The following is a 24103-nucleotide window of genomic DNA, read 5'->3' on the forward strand; positions in this document are numbered from 1 at the left end:
AAATGCACAATCAGAACAGCAAAAAGAATTTTTAAAATGATTATAGTTAAGGGACCTCTGGGACAACATTAAGTGTAACGACATTTGCTTCATAGGCGTACCAGCAGGAGAAGAGAGAGAGCAAGGGATTGACAACCTATTTGAATAAATAACCAAACCTGGCGGAGGAAATAGACATACAAGTCCAGGAAGCACAGATGGTCAAAAACAAGATGGACCCAAAGAGGCCCACACCAAAATACAATATAATTAAAATGCCAAAGTTTAGAGACAGAGAGTGAGCCTTACAAACAGCAAGAATAAAGAGTTAGTTGTGTACAAAGAAACTCCCAGAAGACTGTCAGCTGATGTGTCGACAAACTTAGAAGGCCAGAGGGACTGGCACAAAATATTCAAAATTATGTAAAGGAAAGAACTACGGCCAAGATGACTCTACCCAGCAAAAAAATATTAAATGGACTTCTTTAAAAAGAGATGATCAAAAGTATGACTAGCAAAATATAGGAAAGAAATTTTTTTTTTGTTAACAAAGCCACTTAGTAAAAGCAGTGGATTCACCAATATAAAGCTAGTACAAAGGTAAAAAGGCAAATGTAGAAAGAGAATGTGTAATTACAACAATATATTAAGAGATACACACAGATGCACAAAAAAAGTAAAAAGTGATGATGAAACTATAGTGATTTTAGTATGTGTTCAAACCTAACTAATCATCAACTTAAAATAGACTGCTAAAACATAGCTTTTTATATAGGAAGTACATGGTAACCATAAAGCAAAAATCTATAAGAGGTATACAGGAAATACAGAGAAAGAAATCCTAACAGAAATTGATGGTTGCCAGATGGGAGGGGGATTGGGGAATGGATGAAAAAGGTGAAGGGATTAAGATGCGCAAATTGGCAGTTATAGACACAGTCCCCGGGATGTAAAGTATAGCATAGGGAATATAATTAATAATATTGTAATAACTATGTATGGTGTCAGGTAGGTGATCAGTTTGTAATCTGTAAAATGTTTAATAAGTATGTTGTACACCTGAAACTAACATAATATTGTATGTCAACTGAAATTGAAAAAAAAATTAAGAAACTAGAAATATATATTCATCAAATAATAAGATATCAGTGTCTTAGACCAAGCACTTAAAAATGGAGGAAAGCTAGTAGTATGAGAGCTGCGTGTACAAGTGCAGAATCTTTGAAGTCATAACGATGAGTCCAAAATTGCTAAATGACCTAGTTAATCAGTTAGTTTCTCTGAGTCTCAATTTACAGCTTTAAAATGGAGATACTCATATCCACTTCAAAGGGTTCTTCTGAGGATGAAATTACCTGGAATAACATGACTTACAAGCCCTTTGCATATGGAAGCAGCTCAATAAATGTAGTGAATATTGTTCTAGAACCTGGTTATTTTCTCTTGCCTGGGCACAGGAGGCAACTGTTCATAGAGCACCAGGCAGCAGGCTAGAGCGGTGGCTCATCTGGAGAATGCTGACTAGGATAAGCTTAAACACATTTCCTTACTAGGGGCTTCTCGGAGCTTATGTGTATAGTAAGCCTTTCCAAACTTTATCATTTTGATTTTTTTAAGCAGGAATCTCACAAAAGTAGTGATATAAGAAAAAATTATCTATTCAAATTCCACTCTACCCTGTTAATTGTTGTGATAACACCTCACATTGATGCTCATTGGTTCTGCCTTGAGCAAATATAGTTAGAACCCAGCAAGATGAACAGAGAGACTGTTAAATAAGACACTCAGAGTACACCAGGAACTGTATAAAAAGGATTTCCAGGGAGAAACTTGGGGTGATCAGATGATTGTTCCTGATCAGACTTGAATCAAGTTGGCAGCCAACTTTTGTCAACTGTGGACTCTATTATACATAGCTACTGTTACAGGGGTGGACAAAAGTAGGTTTATAGTTGTGAGTACAAGAAACAGAATTTATTCTTGTATTACTATTTATTATTGTATTATTTATTTATATTGCAACTGTAAATCTACTTTTGCCCACTCCTCTATAATCCTATTTTCCATTTAAGTGCATATGTTAGGCTTAAGTATAACTCTGAGAAATGTTTTTGCTTCATGGCTTCACTTAAGTTAGGAGGGTCTTTTAAGAGTAGCCAGAAATTAATCTTCAGAAGGTGAGAGATTGAGATACAGTAGCCACGAGACTCAGGAGTATGATTTTTCCGGACCCAGTGGGAACACCTGTTCCCAACTCTTTCAAGATGTTAGGTGGATCTTTAGCCCTGCCGCTTGCCTGGGAAAACCATAAATAAGAGCAAGGATGGTGCCTGTAGAATTCAATGCAGTCCTGTTTAAAAAGCACAGCCTCTTGATTGTGCCTGTGTCTTAGCACAGGAGCCTTAGGCATGAAAAAGATGCATCGCCAAGGAGCCTTTAGGTCTCCAAGGTTATTTCACCTCATTCGGAACCTCTTCTTTTATTATGTAGGACTCTTAGAGCATTAGAACTTTCCTGGGAAAACTCAGGATTACAGCTTTCCTGCTGGGGTTGCTACAAATTATGAAAATGGAAAAACAATAGAGGCTAATACAGTATGTCCTGGAATTGCAACATCTTCAAAAATACCATACTTTAAACATTTTTTGTCAGGCCCGAAAGGAAAATGGTTTAATATGGTTTGGGTTTCAATTTGAGATGTCACATTGACGGACTGATATGGGTGGGAGGTTTGGGACTGAGGGTTATTTTGTTATTTACTAATAAATGAGATTACTTCATCACAAGGAAATATCACAGCATTTCGTTTTATTATATGGCTTAGGAAAAATTGGTAAGCCCCAACAGATGAGAAAGTCCAATTTCTCATGTTTTTGTAAAGATTGTTTTTTCCCGTTTGTTTTGAGACTGAAAGGGAAGCCATTCTAAGCTGTTCTCCACATAGAATGTTTCTCCCTAGTCCCATGCGGTGCTTTCTTTCCCTCTCAGAGTGGCATATGCGTTATTAGAACAAATTGGGGTCTCCTGAACTTCTTGAGCTGGGGACACATCATTTCCTGCCCCCAAAGCTCCAAAATTTCACGAGATGTGTGGGCACTCATACAGCTTCGGTTATAAACAGCACTTCCCAGTCACCATGCTGTGTCATCTCGTGCCATTTAAAATGAACAGATGTTATTTTTGCTCCAAACTGGATTATAAAACATCTTTCTCCCTGCCCCCCCCCCTTTTTAAGTTTCTCTTGCCAGTTAAAATCACATCAACAAAAATACCTGATGGAGTATCAGAAATACCTGTTTTGAAAAGACAGCTTGAAAGGAACTCTGAAAAGTGAATGATTTAGGTTAGTGGCATTCAGAGAATTGCCTGGGAAAGCCAGAGTCCAGGGCTGTGATCACTAATGACCAGTCTTACAGAGCCAGTCTAGATGCTCGGGGTGGCCCTGAAGGTCAGGCTCTGATCGGAGCAGCGGGCAAGCACACGGGCTGTTGTGCAGTTCGTGGAAGCAGATGTGAAGGGGTAACTGTGATGCCTTTTAGTTTCTGAGTGACAGAGCCCTTTTCTTTTATCAGGTAACTCCCTGCTCCTGAACTCCTCCATGCAGCCAGACCTGACCGTGAGTCGAACATACAGCGGACCCATCTGTCTACAGGACCCTCTGGACAAGGAACTCATGACCGAGTCTTCACTCTTCAACCCTTTGTCAGACATCAAAGTCAAAGTTCAGAGCTCATTCATGGTTTCGCTGGGAGTGTCTGAGAGAGCTGAGTACCATGGCAAGAGCCATTCTGGGACCTTTCCCCATGGAAACAACCGCAGCTTCAGTACAGTGCATCCCAGAAATAAAACACCCTACCTCCAAAACCTGTCGTCGCTCCCCACAAGGACGGAACTGAGGACAACTGGCGTCTTTGGCCATCTAGGAGGACGCTTGGTAATGCCAAATACAGGTGGGTGGTAAGTGTGCGCTTGTGTATCTTCCAGCATTTGTTGAAATGTTTTGTATTTGCACAGTTACATCCCATCAGATTAATTCTTAAGATGTTTTACTATCCCCTTGTCAAACTTCCAGGTACTGTGGCTCCAACAGTCTACTTGATTTGCACTGCAAACAAGAACCAAGGCTGAGATGAGATTTTGCAATCTTCATCCCATCATGGACTGAACAGTCCATTTGATGCCCTCACTAGAGTTGGTGGTGGCCATATTTGTTCAAAAGATTTGGGTGGTCCCTAGAGTTTAAACCCATTTGAAATATATTTCCTAGAACATGATCAGAAAGCATTGAGAACATTCTTTGACAAAGCCCAGGTTTATGGACAAGCATGACTGATGCACTCGTAGGAATTTGGTGAAATGACATTCTGAGTTGAACTTCCCCAGTGACTGACCTATTCAACACTGTGAGTGTCCACAGGCCTTGCTATGTTACTTCATGATGAGCAAGGCTACAATTCCAAGGATACATCATAAATATACTTAGTTTTCAAGGACTTTTTCCTCCTTTTGGTTAGATGTTCTGTACAGCCCAGAACACTTTACAAATTATTCTATCTATGGATTAGTCTTCAAGACCGAACTGGATGACAAAAGAGGGCAGTCGCTCCTCTGATTTCTAAGCAAGGAGACTTAGGAAGTGGCTACTTAAAGAAAAAGAGTGCCCTGACCTGACAGTTTGACTAAACAACAGGTTAGCATTGTTTAGGGCCTTGTCAGACTTCTCTCTATTGGAGAGCGAACCTTCCTCTCCAAGTGAAATATTTGTTCTTAGAAAATGAAATATGCAATGGGACTAGTCTGATGCAGCCATTCCTGCGGACGGACCCTCTGCTCGCTTAGTGACTTGAGACCGCATTTTGTTTCAAGTTGATGAACAGTCTTATTCTACTATATCAATTGCTTTCTTAAAAACTTCATTTCAGGCAAATAGCCCTCTTATTCAGCCCTAATAATGATTTTGTTTTCTAAACTTCCAAAACTCTACATTTTTCTTGGTCAGTGTTTTAGGATGTAATAAGGACAAAGGTTTAAATATGTATGCATGTCTCTGGTGATAATGGCAGATAGATCAATGGGGAATGAGTCAGCCATACTTACCAAGTGCCCCTCTTGTAAGAATCTTAAGAACTGGAAGTGTGGGTTCTGGAGAAAGAAAACTAAAAGATGCAAACCCTGTCCTTTCAAAGATAGTAGGACATATTAATCAGAAACATGGAAGTTGTACATTGAATTATGGTGCGTTAATCTTATCTCCGCATTCTAACCCATTCTAGTAGGCTCTCAATAGTTATTAGTTGAATACATCGGCCCACAACCCTCCTTTCTCTTCCCATCCTCATTTATTAGTATGTGTGTTTACACACATGTGGAGGGAGTGTCAAAATCAACCCATTCACTGGCTGTTTATTTAATGTTCCTCAAAGAAAAGAGATGAAATCATGATGAAACAGATTTTTCTTTTTCTTCCCTTTGTACTTAAAAAGTACTGCTGCTGGAAACTAAAAGTTTTATAGAGGGGATAAATGGTGATGGACAAAAAATAAAAGATGAGGAACCTTAAAACAACCCCCCCCCCAAAAAAAAGAAGAAGAAACCTAAAAGTTTTGTTAGCATTTTCTCTGATTCCCAAACACTTCCTCTGTAAAGGGGCATTTTTAAAGCTCCTAACAAGAAGCCCCACACAAGATTGAAACTGTTCACTGGGAATAAATTTGAGGAAAAATACGTGTGGGGAAGTGAAACATATGCTCTGTTATTTGCAGAACATAAATGCAGAATATGCCTCAAAAGCTAATGTGTAAGGAAGCAAGGCACAGAAATTAAATTGTTCTAATGCTGCCCATCCCAAATTGTTGTCTGGTGTCTGGCAATGATATCTCAAAAAGGTTGGGGTGGTCCCCACACTGTAAAAATCATTCATTATGCAAAATATGAAACAAGAAACTCAGACAGGTGGTTCTATTGTCATATCAAATAAAAGGCTGTCAGGGTAGCAGGTGGAGTTTGGGAAAGAGTATATGTTTCCTTAATCAGAGATAACTGGTGAATGACATATTAAAAATGGCTACTTCTGCCCTGACCGGTTTGGCTCAGTGGATAGAGTGTCGGCCTGCAGACTGAGGGGTCCCGGGTTCGATTCCGGTCAAGGGCATATACCTTGGTTGCGGGCACATCCCCAGTGGGGAGTGTGCAGGAGGCAGCTGATTGATGTTTCTCTCTCATCGATGTTTCTGGCTTTCTATCCCTCTCCCTTCCTCTCTGTGAAAAAATCAATAAAATATATTTTTTTAAAAAAATGGCTACTCCTCTAGGGAGACGCATGTATAAAAATGTCCCACAGTGCCTTTCCTCCTTCATACAACATAACATGCAACCAGCATGATCACCCTGCCAGAACCCTTGTCTCTGTGTGACTATCTTCCATCTCCATGTAGAATTTGCATGTTTGCCTGGAAGGAGGGAAGTATGTTTGAAGGATAATCATTTGCTTGCTGATTGAAGGAAAGATGAAATAGTGTAAAGCTCCAATGATCCTATAGATTCAGGTTGAATTTAGAAGTATTATGAGCACTGTTTTTATCTAAACACAGGGAATTAAGCTGACTTGAAAGAAATGAGATGGGATCTGCTCTACAAACAGCCCTTTCTCCTAAGTCCACACACATATTTATTCTGCTTCAATCTGAGTTGACTGTCGGGCCCTCATGACATACGAACATAGCATATCTCAAGGCCTGGTCTACTTTTTTTTTTTTACTCAGAATTTTGAATTTTATTTATTCATTAATATATTTATGATTTATGTTTTGAGGGCCTACTGTGTGCCAAGCATTGTACTCTGAGCTATTGATGTAATGAGCCATTACTGTTGTTTGTTGTTGTTTTTTTACATACTGTATGATTTCATGTATTTAAACATTTAGAATAAGCAAACTAATCAACATGCCAGAAAGCAAGTAAGTGATCACTTGGGCTTGACATCAAGAATTGACTTCTAAAAAAATAAATAAATAAATAAATAAATAAATAAATAAATATAAAATAAAAAAAGAATTGACTTCTAGCCCTGACCGGTTTGGCTCAGTGGATAGAGCATTGGCCTGCAGACTCAAGAATCCCAGGTTCGATTCCAGTCAAGGGCATGTACCTTGGATGCGGGCACATCCCCAAGTGTGGGGTGTGCAGGAGGCAGCTTATCGATGTTTCTCTCTCATCAATGTTTCTGGCTTTCTGTCCCTCTCCCTTCCTCTATGTAAAAAATCAATAAAATATATTTTTTAAAAAAGAGAATTGACTTCTAAAGGGCACAAGGGAAATTTTGTGGCAACGAAAATGCTCTATATCTTGACTATGATGATGGTTACAGGAGAGTATAAATTTGTCAAAACTCATCAACGTGTACACTTACAACATGCATTTTATTGCATGTGAATTATACCTCACTAAAGGAAACATGGGAAAGGGAAATGTGAGATACAAAGTTGTTCTTTTGGGTTAATTGCCTAAGATGACACTAATGCTTGATCATAGCCTCCTGTGCTTCTACAGCTAAACAATAGTGACTTCATGTTTCTTGGCATAATGGCCTAGATCAGTGGTTCTCAACCGTGGCTGCACATTAGAATCACCTGGGAATCTTTTTAAAATCCTGATTTCTGGGTCTCACCCTCCGGAAATTCTGTTTCTTTGTTATGGGGTGGGGCCACAACATTAGTAACAAAGAAACAGAATTTCTGGAGGATGAGGCCCAGAAATCAGGATTTTAAAAAGATTCCCAGGTGATTCTAATGTGCAGCCAATGTTGAGAACCAACTGGCCTAGATAGTCTGAATGAGGGGCAACAGAGAGAGAACACACAATGTCTAGGTTATGTATTCAGGTTGACACCCACGTACACTGAACACCCTGTGGATTACAGTTTCTATTCAGTGCAGGGAAGGAGTGATGGAGGCCACTTCATTGGGCAACTACATTTAAGGAAAAATGGGCAGTGAAAGGAGGAGCCTGATCAGAGTCCCCCAAGTATAACCATGACAATCCTCCTACGATTGGCATTAAGGTCGAGAATATAAATGGATACCCTTGCTGAAAAGCTATAAGCAAGATTTAACTGTGCCTCATTCTGAGGGCTGGGGAATGTTACTGATGATAACTAGCGTGTCACTGAATAATGCTCATAAATGCGAATCACAAATAACTTGCTTTGCAATGAGTCTTGCATTCCTTGATTCTGTAGCAGCTAACAGGCCCAGAGAAGGATGTCACTAAAGCCTGCCATCTCTAGATTTAAATTATCATCAGCAAGCAGAAAGCTTTCTGTGTGATTACATTAGCTCAAATGAAAGAAAGAAAGGTGAGAGCTGCATTATTCAAAGAATAAGAGGATGCCTTGACATTTTATTTTATAAAGATCTTATTGTGTTTCTATTTCTTTGTATAAACAAAAAGCTACATTAGAGAGAATCTCTGCCCTCTCTAGGCTGTTCTCTCTTGGCCAAAGTGAAATATTTATTTCGCAGCATTCAAGAGAGAGAGGAGACATTTCAAATTCAGCGCCATGTGCCCTCCTGGTGCCTTCCCTGCCTGCATTGCATGATTTTACTGAAGCAAGGCTACTGAGAATTTTTCAATTTGATGCTGACATGAATATGGTTCAGTCACCTTTCCTAGCTTCTGTCTGCAGATATAGGACCAAATAGTGGCCATGCAACAACCTATAAGGTTCCATGCAACAATTTATAAGGTTCCTAAGCTCATCTGAGCTTCTTCTTTCTCCCGTTTTCTGGACACACAAAAAAAAACACCCAAAAACACACACACACACACAGTACTCCTCTAATCTCTTCCCTAAACTTACTTCAGGATGCACAGTTTAGAGGACTATTTTATACCAGGCTCTAGCAAAATGTTACATGGCCCACCCAGCATTGCAAGATGCCCTTTCAGGAAATGAGTGGGTAGAAACAAGATAGAGAAGCACATTTTTTTTTTTTAATTTCAGAATAGATTAACTGGTAATTGATAAAGTTTTATATTCTCAGATATGTTTGCTAGTCCAGGACATCCAGTTTTTAAGAGAATTTAAAAATGGTAGGAGGACTTTAAATAAAACCTAATTTGAATACACACTTGAATAATATGTTTTTCTTTATGTCACTGTTAGTAAATAATGGGTTCTCCATTATTATCTTGGACTTCATGAACTTTGCAAGGATCAGGGTTTCACAGACTGCTCTGAGAAGGTCCTTTTGTGAGCATCTGCAAGGTGCCCAATAAATGGAAAAGCTACGAATAACCTTTTGGTTTTTTTTTTTCTGTTTTAGGCGTGAGTTTACTCATACCACATGGCGCCATCCCAGAGGAGAATTCTTGGGAGATTTATATGTCCATCAACCAAGGTGAACCCAGGTGAGAGACAGAAAGAAATGATGTATCAGTGACATCTTGAATATGGAATAGAGCTTCTGCAGAAAAATCTGAAGTTTGTAGGATCTGTGACATGGAGGTGTGTAGGTACGATAATGAGCTACTGACTTGACAGAAGAAAAACCAGCTGCAAAACTATTGGCTAGAATTAAACCGCAGGCAGCCTCACATTTGTAGGTAACTAACCTAAGTCTCTGATGTCTAGACAGCAGACACTAAATGTAAACAGTGAATTGGTAGGTAAGCCCTAAGCAGGGCTTTTCCACAAACATAGACTGCCTCCCTCAGTCTTCTTAAAAGAAAAACAAAAATCAACCCTGGAGGCACTGTTGGTGCTGGGGTTTATGCAAATGCAGGGAATGATTGACCTGTGACCTTTCAAGGTCAGCAGAAGACCTGCAATAAGCAAGAAAGACAAGTTCTTAGGAAATTTTCCTCATGTAAAAATATGGTTTACGCTTCAACAGCTTTCAGATCTGACAAATTTCAGCAGCATTAAATTCAATTACATGAACAAATACAAATCTTGTCATATTCTTTTAATGAAAGGAGTTGGTTATTTTCTTAGCACAGCTATAATATTTGCGGAAATGTTGCCTTCCACCACACAAGATAAAGCGACCTCCTCTTTAGAAAGCAATTTCTCTTATAAACTGGATATATACCTCTGGCATTTTCAGTCTTAACATCTTGGTTATTTTAGAATAGATTTTTTGTTGTTAGCAAAGAACACATGAAGGAAAAATACTGAAAGGAAAAACAGCCAGAGAGACAGATGGTTGAACAGATTTTGATAGCTATTTCCATAAAAGGATTTGCTGGTGCTCAGTGGTTTTAACATAATGCTCTACAGCAGTGGTTCTCAACCTGTGGGTCGCGACCCCTTTGGGGGTTGAATGATCCTTTCACGGGGGTCGCCTAACACCATCGGAAAACACATATATAATTACATATTGTTTTTGTGATTAATCACTATGCTTTACTTATGTTCAATTTGTAACAATGAAAATACATCCTGCATATCAGATACTTAGATTACGATTCATAACAGTTGCAAAATGACAGTTATGAAGTAGCAACGAAAATAATTTTATGGTTGGGGGTCACCACAACATGAGGAACTGTATTAAAGGGTCGCGGCATTAGGAAGGTTGAGAACCACTCCTCTACAGGGTTCTAGAGCAGCCGTGGGCAAACTATGGCCCGCAGGCCGGATCCAGCCCGTTTGAAATGAATAAAACTAAAAAAAAAAAAAAAAAAAAAAAAAGACCGTACCCTTTTATGTAATGATGTTTACTTTGAATTTATATTAGTTCACACAAACACTCCATCCATGCTTTTGTTCCGGCCCTCCGGTCCAGTTTAAGAACCCATTGTGGCCCTCGAGTCAAAAAGTTTGCCCACCCCTGTTCTAGAGGAATGGAAGCAAGAAGGCTCTGCTAGTTGGCTGCGGGTGAGGCTGTTAGAGGATTTGCATGTCAACTCTATTCTGTTGGGATTTCCTGTTAGTTCCTCAGTCCTGTAAAGCTGGATCCTTTACCTTTGCACTTGAAAACATGTTAATGTCTAAATATCTCCACTTACTTAGGGGAAACTAAGGAGCAGAGGGGTTGAGGAGCTTCTTCAAAACCCAAAAATGTAGTTCTCTAGATAAGAATATCCTCTTATTTTTTCCCTTTGGTTGATTTATATAAGAAGTCGTATCTGTTTAACATTGAGATCATGGTCAATTATACATATGCTTGTAAGTAAACATATCATCCTGCAAAAATCAAGTACAGTCCTGCACTGCTTAATGACATTCCCATAAACGCCGGACCTCGTATATAACAGTAGTCCCCTAAGATTGCAATGGAGCTGAAAATTCCTGTCACCTAATGATATGTCATAGCATAGTGCTTCACTCATGCATTTGTGGTGATGCTGATGTAACAAACATATTTGCGGCCAGTCATATAAGGGTACCTTATTGTGTAAGTGCACTCAATGATGTTCTTACAACCATGAAATCGCGTAGTGATACATTTCTCAGACCAGATCCCCATCATTAAGCATAGTTCACATTTTCAAAGGCAACTAATTTATAGCTCACTTCCATCCCATCTGTATCTCTTACTAGAAGTTTCCTTCTAGGAGGTCAGACTAGAATGTGCCAAAAGGCATCAAACATCAAACGTACAAGAACTTAAATACAGTGGCTCAAAAATGTGGGCAATATCGATTAGGGCATTCTGTAATCATAAAGAAGGATAAATACTTAAAAACTCACCAGAGACCACACACCTTGAAAGACAGGTTTAGCCTAGTATGGTCACTCCCTAGACCACTACTAGCTTAGCAAGTTCCATGTTAACCACTCTGGTTTACCCATCCATATTTAAGGTGTTGAGTTTATTACTACTGCCTAGGAAGGTGGACAGAAAGAGTTTACTTAAGACTAAAGTCTTAAGATGATCTCTTTGAGATGTGTGCATTTTCCCATCTTTTAAGCGGAGGATAAATTAAAATTGCAGGAAGCACACATTCTTTTTCATGTTGCTGAAACCTTCCAGATGTTCACCTTTAAGGGAATGACCAGTGCCTGGGCTACTGCCCGTTAGCTTCCTTGGCAATCTTCACTCCCTTTTGAGGAGTTCCAACCTACTTACAAAAACACTAAAAATAGCAAATGCCTTTCTGTTACGTTTTTTGTTTGTTTGTTTTTAAAGCTTAGGATGAATTTTTTTTTGCAATCCTTCAGGGAGGCTGTTTGAATCTGAGTTCTTCAGCTTTTAATCCAGTGATTAATCAAGAGAAGGCCATTTAGTGTCACCTTTTCTTTTTAATATCATTTGAAAACCCATTTTCACTTTATGTCGCCCTCCGTCATTCTGAGCGTGTGCTCAGAGCAAGGCCTATCTTCTCAGTGCCATGGAGATCCAGGGGGGCTGCTGTTTCCTTCATCTTTGCCTCTGGAGCCATCACAGTGCCCTTCCTTTTAGCTCACCGGTGTGAGCATTGGATTTCCTGATTCCATCACTTCCACACACAGGAAACGACAGTGGCATCTTCCAAACAACACCTTGGTGCTGTATTTAAGTTAAAGTCTGTTCCATTTTCCTCTTGATGTTACATTCCTGTGGCTCCTTCCTGCACTAAGTCCTGGTGTAGCAGGGAGGTGGTTTAGTGGAACTGTAACTGATCTCATTGATCCAAATTCTGAACCGGGTTCCCAGGGATATGGCTGTGTGGGATGAATCGCAGACTCAAAATAACCCCTCGTGTTTGAATAGTCTCAGATGGTTGGTTATATTTCGATATTTTGGTAAGTTTTAAGTGAGGTCGTCAGGACAGAATGTACCCTGTCTTTCTTGGGTGAGCCTAGAGAGGACACTGTGCTTTTCATTAAGTGGAACGATGTCACTTTCCTTCCTCAACGTCCCAGCTCTGTCTGCACTTTCAGACTTGACCAAACCAACCATCTTGACCAAATATCTTAATGAATCTTTTCCAACCTCTTTTAGCAATCTGGACATTCAGTTTGGTTATAATGCTTAGGAAATGATGTCTGTTCATTTTTTGTATATATACACATATTATATGTTTTGCTGGAAGGGGAATTTGAATCCTTGTAAAGGTAATAATTACTTGCCTTTATTTTAGTGTAATTTTTCAAAGTACTCTTACATACCTCTGACTCATTTAATCTCCACAGTAATGTTCGAAAGAAGAGGATTTTATACCAATTTTAGAGATGTGGGGGAAAAAATCTAAAAAAAGGTTCCAAGAAGCAAAGCTGCTTTCCAAGGCATGTTACTTACTGGCTGAGCAGAGATTTGCCTTCAGAGTATCTGGCTCCAATGCCAGAGCTCATGGACTAAAGGATGCCACCTCCCCTTGATGCTGGGGACTCGAAGGAGACAGCTCTCTGATGCTGCATCCCCACTCCTCCTGGCCCCTGTAGGGAGGCATCCCCTGGAACAGCTCTTTAGAGCACTGAGAACTAGGCAAGGCAGGATCAAGTAGAACTTTTCTTAGAAGGACATGGGGCAAATTGCTGTTGTTACATTACAGACCTGAGAGAAGAAAGACTAGAAGCAGGTCTCACTCCACGGCTGAACCTTAGCACACTTGTTAGGGAACATTTGAGCTCAGTGATTAAGAGTGTGAGCTCTGGCATCAGAGGCCCTGGGTTCAGATCTAAGCTTCCCTGCTATTATCTGTGTGACCATAGGTAAGATAATGAAGCTTTGTGAGTGTCCTTATGTAAAAAACAATACTACCTACCTTATAGAGAAACTGTGGGGTTGCAGGAAATAAAGTGATGCAACAATCTCAGATGATAAGTAAAGGAAAACCTAATAGATATATTTATATTTGATTAAGCATTCTACCTACAGTATATCCTTTAACTTTTGCATCAATTCTATATGGTAAATAACATAATTATCCTAATTTTTATAGATTTGAAAATTAAGACCAAGAAAGGTTAGGTTTGCCTTAGGTTGTAGCAAGACTGAGCACCAAAGCAAGATTTTCTGTCTCACAATGTAGTGTTAGACTATCTCACACTCCCCAATTTAGGCTTAATTAGGCATATTATTCTTGAGTCCAGTAAGACATGCTTGATGAGGGACAGTGCTTATGCTTAATAATAGAAATACATTATGAAACGGACTGAGAGGGACCCAGGTTTGGGAAGACAATAGCTTTGTAATTCAACGTAGACTTACACTGCAATAGAGGATTTCACAGAAAACAATGGAAAAATAGAAAAAGGCCTCTGAATCTATTCTAGGATAGACTTCAGAGGGGATGGTAGGGAGGGTGGCTCCCAGGAGTTGTCTGTCACTGTGCTGAATCTAAAAGATCATTAGAAATGAGCCAAATAAAGAAGGGTATAAGGGCTATCCCTCAATGATTTCCAGCTTCAGGATACATTTTCTAGTATTTATAGAGTATAAGGTGGGGGAGAGTCTTTAAGAGTGGCTAAATCCAGGCACTATTCCCTGCTTGGAAGTCACCCTGATGCCAGAACATTGCCTTAGGCAGCTTTCTCCCAACTCTACTCCAGGCTTTCCACTGAACAAAGTTAGGTTACATGCAGTGCCCATTCACAAAATAGAGGACACTGAGTCACCTCAGCAAGCAGAAACTAGCGTAGCCTCACAGACACTCAATGGCATGACACTGGGGCTGCCAAGTATTATGGTGACGAGCCCTTGGTATCCTCCTGGATCAAGTATTTAAGCAGCTAACTCATGGCCAATCATGGCTCCTCTACTATAGGCCCCTTTAGAGGGCAAGAACTGGCAGGGCAGTCATCATTCTCAAAAGCCTGTCTCCATTCCCAAACTTTAATTTGAAAGCAATTGGGTCCTTTTATTTTAACTTTACCTTTTTTTTTTAGGAGCTATTAGGGGGGAATAATTTTTCATCCTCTCTAAACATGTTTTAATTTTTTAAATAAAATATAAGTGTTTAAACAAGATGATCAAAAAAAAAGAAACATTTGTCTCGCTCCAGAAATTCTCCCACATACATTCCAATAAGAAAATGGGCCAGGCCAGCCGGTGTTGCTTACTGGTTGAGCGTTGACCTATGAACCAGAAGGTCACAGTTTGATTCCAGTCAGGGCATATGCCTGGGTTGCAGGCTCAGTCCCTAGTGTGGGACGCATAGCAGGTAACCAATCAATGATTATCTCTCATCATTGATTTTTCTTTCTCTCCCTCTCCCTGTTCCTTTGTCTCTGAAATCAATAAAAATATAAAAAGAAAAAAGAAAATGGTATAGATGTAGCAGTCTTCCCACCCCATGGTTGCAGAGTGGAAAACTGGACCAGAAAATTATTATATGGAGCTTTCTTCTGAGAAGCAATAAAATGAAACCAAAGGCAAACATTCATTTCTTGTTTCAATTACACTGTCATGTGGATATTCCTGACCAAATGCTTAGACTAAAATTGGAAATGTAAATAACCTTACTGAAGAATTTACAAAAAGGCACATATTTTAGAATTTGGGCTCATCCCAGATGAATATTTCAAATAACATTTTTCTTCTGTTTTTGTTTGATTTTGCTTTTTTTGCTATCAAATGGGTATTTCTCAGGGGAGGCAAACATGCTGGTGTTATGAAATTCACTTTTCGAGGGTGCCTTGGTGGTGCAGTGGCTTTCATAGCAAAGCACGAGATAAGACCAAATACAAGGCTAGAAAGACAGAAGAAAGTCACTATGGGAAGAAAGTCACAATTAGTGCAGTGGTCTGACTCTTGAGCTCAGAATAAAAGCATCTGTCTTTGTCCGCATCCCAACACCTGGTGACTGGTCAGGACATTGCCACAGGAAGAAAACCTGGCTCAGACCTTCTGGGTTGATTTTCATCTCTGTTAGCATTCTTCAACTTAGACCAGTGGTCCGCAGACCACCAGTTGGCGACTGCTGATCCAAAGGTTTCCTTAAACCAGTGGTCCCCAACCTTTCGGACCTCACGGACCACCAGTGGTCCGCAGACCACCAGTTGGCGACCACTGGCTTAGAGGAGTTCCCCACCAGGTTCTGTCTCAAGCTATCCTCCAGCTCTGGCAAAAACACTGTACTATCTCACTGCAAAAAAGTTGTGGGCTTCTGGGATAGTTTTCACAATTGATATTATGAGCTCAATGACTATTAAGTGCCAAGTGTATTTGGTTCTGTGGACCAAGAAAAATAGGATCCCTTAGGTGAAGTTGTTTATTTCTGGTAGAAATAAAAAAATAGGATCCCTTAAAAAAAAAGAACTAAGTACCCCAACATTCGAATTTCAGGTATTTTCCAACTATAATGCTAAGGCTAATAGTCCTACCTCCTGGCGGCACCTGTTGAGAAGCATCATTTCATCAGAATGAGCACTACCCCTCTCCCATCCACTCACACACCAGGCTCCCCCCCTCCCTATTGATATAAGGATGGGGCTGGAAGAGACAAAAAGAGGAGTCATATTTTGGAGGAGTGCAGGTATCAAAAATGGCTGTCTATGCCCTGACCAAAGCCAAAGAAAATAGCCTCAAGAGAACTACTCAAAATTTTGTGCCATCTGCAGGAAGTGGACATGGATACCTGATTTTCTCATGGCCCATCAGTTTGTTGATTTGTCCCATGTTACCAGAGGACAGCAAAAGAAAAAGCTTTGAGAAAGGACATACTGCCAAAGCCAAGGAGAGAGGGGCAAAGAGCACTTCCATAATTTCCAGGTTCCCATTTTCCCAAGAGGTAGAGAAGATGCACCCTGGCAGGAGTTGGGTAACTGAGATTGAAAACAGGTTTTCCAGGGGCCACCTCAATATGAGGCGAAGACGCTCAGAGAGCAGGGTCGGGATGCTGTCAGTGGGGGGCCAGTTGGCAGATGCAACTGACGCCCACAAGGAATGACAGATGCTTAGGGCAACTGTTTGCAACCTAGTCATCTGCACCCTCTGTCAGTTAGGCCTTTTGAAGTTACCACCCATCTACACTGAATCCATTAAGGATTATCTTCAAAAACTTTTGTCACCCATGAAAAAAGTCATCATTGTCTTGCCCCAGGAAGAAGTAAGGAGATATTTTTTCCCTTCTTTTTCCTTTCTATCACAATACTATAGGGATAAGCTCATGCCACTGGGATAAGCTCAACCTCTCCCTCCTCTCCAGACTAAGAACCCAGAGCCTTGTATACGTATATATATGCTAATGGTCGTGTGCATGACTGTGTGTCCATGTGCATGGGTACTGGGAGATGGAGTTTGAATCAGATGTAAGATTAAAGTTTGAAAATGAACAAAATGAGTCCTACAAATGAAATCAAACTATTTTAATAACTAGATGTCACTGAAAGTTATAGAATCAAAATGAAATGCTACCATGGGTGGTTCCACTAAGCACAATTGTTAGCAATTACTAAGAAAATTAGATACTTAATACAGTAACAGATGAAGCCCCAGAAGCAAACCCAGTTCCTCAAGTGAATAATGATGTTTCAGTGTGATTCATGTGGTGAAAAGATACACAAATGTTTACCAGTAGTCAAAGAATGAACCCCGTCCAAAGACTCAGGGAAGGTTCAGAGAGGAAGTGACAATTGACTTAAAAATTGGAAGAGAGTAAAAGGCATTCCAGTCAAAGATAATAGAAGGAGCAAAAGCACAGATGAATAAATACTATCACATATTTTAGAACTAAGCAAATCAGAACAGAACATGAAAGAGTGGAATTGGGGAAATTGAAACTTAACTCTTGGGTAGGTATTGGTGAGGCTTAAGAATTCAGAGACCTAGTCATATTTACACCTATAATAATAAAAGCAGAATATGCTAATTAGACTGGTCAGCCAAACAACCTTCCAGGCGACCTTCTGGACAAAGTCAGGGCTGCAAGGGCCCAGGCAAGCCACCATTGCACGAATTTCATGCATCAGGCGTCTAGTTTTAGATATATTACCTTCTACTTCACCTCCACTGCCACCACCCGAGTTCAAGTCTCATTAATACCCACATCCTCCTTGTGAGCACAGTGAAAATATGCCTCATTTTGCCTGGCACAGTTATTAATAATGCCCCCTTTTCACCCTCAAAAGTATCTCAATTTGCATAATAAATTAGTCACTCTACTTTTAAGTATCCTTGTCTCTAGTTGTGAACATTTTAAATCCATTCTCTAATCCTCACATTGCTGTCAGTGGGAAGTTTTGGGAGAGACTTTGGGAGGAACTCAGCAAGGTCATCTGTGTGCATGTGCAGTGTGTGTTGAAGGAGATGAAGGAGTTGAAGATAATTCCCAGAATTCTGGCTTGGGAGCTGATGATTAATTAGTAGAGAGAGATTTGCCAGCTGAAGGTCACCTGAGAGTTTGTGATAATAGCTGCTCCGGGAGCAACTCTGGATTTCTTTCCAGGGAATAAACACAGCTCTTTGACATATAAGAAAAGGGACAGGAAGAAAATTGATTCAAGAATTAATAATAGGCAAAAGTAATATTTATAACCAAGGAAAAAGTTGACTGCTGAATGGAAATTCCATGACAAGATTTTGGCTACAGCACGTAGTAGCAGTACCACTCAGAGCAAAATGTCACAATATCGGGCAGATACTGTGCCTGCCTGCTTCAAGCAGGGTGAAGTCTGCCTGCTTTGTGGCCTGTGCCTTCCTAGCTGGGAAAGAATCTGCCTGTTCTGGAGCTTACTGAACTGATACTGTGCATAACTTGTCAGGAAAGTAGCGCAGATTCGATCATTGGCATTACATGGGAAATAAAGGATTATCAGAAATGAGAGGACATCATAGAATGAGAACACAGGGATTCAGAAGTCCTGAATTCCACTCTGCCTTGCCACTTACAGCCTAAATGGCTTGGAGCAACTCATTTTCTTTCTCTGGACCTCAATTCTATTATCTACAAATGTTGTCTATTATTAACTGCATTCCAGGATTTGGGTGAGGACAATACAGGGACTTTATATATGAAAAGTCCTGTGCAAATTGTAAAGTGCCATGGAAATGCTATGTTTTGCAATTACTGTTTGTCTATGCTTCTATTTTTAATTACATAGATAAGCTCTCTAAAGTCCATGGGATTTGTTTTAGCTCGTGACAATGATGCAAAAGAATTTAGGATCTTTCCTTTTTGACTGATAGCGGATGAATCCAGTGATAGCACATATTAACTGTTCACTGTAAAATCAAGAGCCTTGTGAAGGTCCCAATGATACTCTGCATCAGTTCCTTTGAATTTCCCTCTATTTCCCTTAACATTCTGGCCTATGATTTACATATTAGAGGTAGATTGTATGAGTCCAACAATGGACACCAGGTGGGCTGGTGTTAGATTTAGAAGATCAATGACCAGTCAAGAGAGCAGGTGGCTTAGGCCACCTGGAACAAGCTTTGTCCCTATCCACTTTGCCATGCTTTCTTTGCTAAAGAGCGATGGATAGACATGAACAAATCATTCCTGCCATCATTTCTGTTCAAAGGTCAGTCATGAATTTGAATACAGTTTGTTGCCTTAAGTTTGACAAATTTTTCTTGGAAGAGTCCAACTGATGGCATACACCCATCCTCTGGAGGAAATTTGGCATTAATTAACTTCCTATTAGGCCCAGGGAGCTGCTGAGGAGAAAAGGGGCTTCCTACGTCACAAACAAAGGGGCTCTTTCTGCCAGCGTGAAGGGAGTAAATTGCTGCAATTTCAAAAACACATTAATTCTTTCAGGCTACCAGTGCAGTGTCATAAAAGGTGCAATTTACCAAATGGCATCCTAATGGCCTAGAAGGGTTGATGCACCTTTAGAAGACTGTGCTCTTTGCTGCAGTAAAATCCTGATGGTTTCTTCACAAAGTCATTTAGGTTAGAATATAATATCATTACCCACAAAAAGTGAGGAGGGGGAGAGAAAGGAGGAAAAATAAAAAAGCAGGTGAGGGACCCTCCCATTGTCATTTTATGATCTGCCTTTTGGGGGGAAGGAGAATTTCCCCATGCCATGTTCTTTACCATCCCTTCCTCCTTACCTCCCTCAAGTCACAAATGAACACACATAAATAAACATTGCTGCCATTTTAATCAAAGTGATTTGAAGGCCCTGTGAGCTCACAAAGTGAAGTGGGCAGCGTGGTCCAGAGGAGTCTTTAATTACTATGCCATTGACAAGCTAACAACGGTGTGCGAATGTTGTTAATAGATCTGAATGGAAGGTGCGCCTTAATTCAACGAGAGTCACCAGTTCATGAGTGTAATTGCACATTGTAAAGGAACACCATAGACTGTAATTATTTTTATTTGTATGTGCCATCTCTTTTATTGCTCATGCTGGAAGGAGAAATAACCTGTCCTATTAAGATATTTAATATATGTCATCTTTTCCACTGCAGTTAGTTATAGACTAATAAAAATGCTGCGAGAAGACACTCCTGGGGCCACCTTCTGTGCTAACATGATCCCCACAGCCCTTCCACAACCTGGGGGATCAGCCTCTTAACTCCCTTGGCTATCATCTTTAGCACAAACCATAATGACTCCCCAGGACTCCAAGTTGCATGCAGATATGAAGCTTCACCCTGGAAGTTACATGAGGGTGCTGGCAACTGAAACAGCTAAGATAACACAAAGGTCAACCAACACCTTGGTCTGGTTGTATGGCATCTGGGAGAAAACACTGGACCAGGAGACAATAGCAGGGGGTCTCCAGGTTCTAACTGTAAAGTGAACAAGCCATGAAGAGCCTGGTGGTAGACAGAAGAATGTCACCCTATCCCCTCCCCCCCGCGCCCCCAAAAGAAGTCACATCCTAATACTGGGAACCTGTGAATATGTTACAGTCCATGGCCAAGGGGCTTTATTGATGTGATTAAGGTTAAGCACCTGGAGAGTAAAAGATTATTCAAGATTATGCAGATAGGCCTATGCAAGGAAGGCAGGAGTAGCAGAGTCAGATGCAGAGATGTGAAGATGCTATCCTGCTGGTCCCAGAAGAAGGGGACTCTGGCCAAGGAAGGCAGGGGGCCTCTAGAAGCTGGAGGAGGCAAAGAAATGGATTCTTCTCTGGAGCCCTGATGACACCTTTATGTTAGGTTAGTGAGAGTACTGACCTCAGAACTGTAAATAATAAATCTGTGTTGTTTTTAAGTCAGTAAGTCTGTGGTATGGCATTAATAGGAAAGTGATACCAGACTACTCAGAGCACTCTATACACCTCCGGTGTCTATGAATACAACCTTAACAACTCGAATGGCAACGTTTTACCTTCAAAATCCCAGGATTGGAGACTGTGTCCCAGGGAACATCTGTTCTTTCCACTGCCTTACCCCCACCCAACCCGTTGCCACCAACACTAACGGGACAGGGGATTTTAGTCCCAGCTCTGTCAACAGTGAGGTGTGGCTCTGGCCCTGTCACTCCACCCCACACCATGCCACGCCCTTTGTTTCCTCAGTTAAACAATGCTATGGGCCTGATTATTCCCAGCTCCTTTCTCCGCCTAAAATGAAATGATTCTGTGAAATGGGACTTCCTCTAGAGAAGGCTGTTTCCCCCATTCAACATGTAAATGAATGAACAGCCTAGTAGATATAAAAAGTGCTGTAGCAGTGTGCCGCATAGATCACTCTCTCCCTTCCCCTCACTGCTTTTACTTTAAAGCACTTTCAGGGAGCCATCATTCCACTTGCAGTAAACAAGCTAACCGCAAGCCTGACACTGCATGAGAGATGAGGCTTAAATTGCATCTAGGAACTGGTGATTTGCACATGATTTGTGATTCCGTTAGTATATTAATTGGTAAACACCCTATGTGTGTGTATGTGTAAACCAAAGCCATTTAACATATGCAAACAGTTTAATCTCTCAGTGTGGTGTTGCTCAGATTTCATCAAATTCAGATCCTTATTCTAGTGTGTAATTTCCCTCCCGCCCCAGTTCCCCTGGTACCATTTCCCTTCCTGTGATCCTATTTCAGATAATACCGGGTGGGTGACCCAGATCTTTAAACCCTTTAATAGTAGAGCCATATGCTTCTATCCTCGGTGACTGCACTTGTTGCTTGTTGTAATCCACTGTTCTAACTGCTCCTTTCCCAGCCCCAACTAATGGAATATAACGGCTTGATGAGCTTTAACATTATTTCCAGGTACTGCTAACCAACCCTCCAACCTGACGTCCATGCTTATTAATACACATGCTATTTCAAGAAAAGGCATGTAGGACCAGTTCCTGTGCAGCTGCTTTTTCCATCACAGTAGCGTCATCCAAGGCCTTGATACTGAGCATTTCAACTTAACAGGCATCCAATTTCCATTTGAGAAGCTTCCCCTATTGGCACTTGACAGACCTCCAAGCCTGCACTGCCTGAGGTGTTGCTTTGGATATTTTCTCAAGAACTACACAACTTTTCTCAAATGTTAGTGCCAGTGCTGCCTTGCATCTAGGGCAGGGGTGAGCAAACTTTTTGACTCGAGGGCCACAATGGGTTCTTAAACTGGACCGGAGGGCCGGAACAAAAGCATAGATGGAGTGTTTGTGTGAACTAATATAAATTCAAAGTAAACATCATTACATAAAAGGGTACGGTCTTTTTTTTTTAAGTTTTATTCATTTCAAACGGGGCCAGATCCGGCCCGAGGGCCGTAGTTTGCCCACAGCTGATCTAGGGAGTGCAAGTAAACAGAGCAGGTTTCTGGGCCCTAATCAAAAATGATCGGAATCTTCATTTGTGGTGTCCAGAAACATCAGTTGAAAAAAGCTGCCCAAGGGAATTTGGAACCACATTGCAGTTTTAGAGCCACTTAAAGACTAAACAGGGAATCTATTATCATAAAACGAAGATTTTGCTCAACTTCACTTTTTTTCTCTCTATTCTGCTCCTGATCTAGTCTCCCCTGCCAGGAGTCTGTCTGCCTAAGTCATACATGGCAGCTAGAGAATTTCAGCCCTCAGAACTGGTCATGATATCGGGTTGACTGGTAGCCACGCTGGCTTTCCAAGGCCCTCTCTCCAGGAAATAGGTTCTGTGATGCCATTGTCCTGGGCTGATCTGAGAGTTCCAGAGGGAGAGAGGTTTCTGACTCAAGGAGAAAAAACAGAAATAATAAATCCCAAATCTTGATTTTTATCCACAGCATGTTCGCACCCTAGGTCAATATCTGAGGGTTTTAATGAAAAGAGAATAATATTAGTTAAAACTATGAATCTTCTTGGGTAGAAAATTGTAGGAGACTGGAGCGATCTTCCTTTCTGAGCTTTAATTTTAAGACTAAGTGCAGCTTCCATCTATCTGCCTTTTATGTCTCTTCCATTAAAAGATGATTTAATTATGTATCGACCCAGGGCCTGGCATAGTAAAACTATCATTACTCTCCTGCCTGCATTCCTGAGTGATACTCTGGGTAAAGGTGATCCAACCTACATTAATCTATAATATAGACCATACGGAGGAGAGGAGGGAAGGGTAATTACCAAGCGCAGCATGGCAGAAAACAACAACAATGAAAATCTCATCTCAAAATACAGAGCTGGTTGTTTTGCATAAAGAGAGTGACATGTTACAAGTCTAGAATCAGGTCAAAAAAATATTGAAAGCAAAAGCCGTATGTGCACAGATAACCTCAGACCTAAGTGGTCAGCAGGTGCTGCATGGTAGCTGACCTTCACCAGCGTGACCTTCTGGTGGCAGTGGTGTGGGGGCAGGTGCTGCAGAATATTAGTTACTATGTGATGAAGTTTGACCATCACCTCATCACGACCCAATGCAGCACTTTTCTCACCCTCCACTACACTGTATTCAGTGTTAGTCAGTGACCTGGCTGATTTATTGTAAGAATCCTGGAAAAATTCTCACTGGCCTCTATTTCCATTCATTTATTTATTTAAAAAACATGGTGGTGTTTTGTTTTTGACACAATTTTAACCTTCAGTGTTGCAATAGTATAAAGAATTCTCAGCTATCCCACATCGAGATTCACAAATGTTAACATTTTACTACATTTGCTGTATTCTCCATATATATGTGTTTACACAAATAATACACACGCATACACACATACTTATTTTTTAGCCATTATGAACAAGATTCCCTTTGTCCCTGAATACTTCAGCATGTATATCTGAAAAATAATTTCTCTCACCTAACCACAGCACAATTATCAAAATTAAGAAATTACCATTAACATAATACTATCACCTACTCCACAGTTATTCATATTTCACCTGT

The 24103-nt window shown here is 40.5% G+C and overlaps 1 protein-coding gene across 1 annotated transcript in view; it reads left to right on the forward strand.

The window, feature by feature from the left end:
* UNC5D (unc-5 netrin receptor D) overlaps positions 1-24103 on the forward strand; it is a gene marked incomplete at its 5' end in the record, with an annotated part of 512639 nt that overhangs the window by 446855 nt on the left and 41681 nt on the right. The window contains 2 exons of the mRNA XM_081083068.1: positions 3552-3929; positions 9303-9387. Of these exons, the coding sequence (XP_080939194.1) occupies positions 3552-3929; positions 9303-9387 (463 nt within the window). The remainder of the gene's footprint in view (positions 1-3551; positions 3930-9302; positions 9388-24103) is intronic.

Source organism: Myotis nattereri (genome assembly GCF_964212035.1).
Source record: "Myotis nattereri genome assembly, chromosome: 2".
Classification (NCBI taxonomy): Eukaryota; Metazoa; Chordata; class Mammalia; order Chiroptera; family Vespertilionidae; genus Myotis; species Myotis nattereri.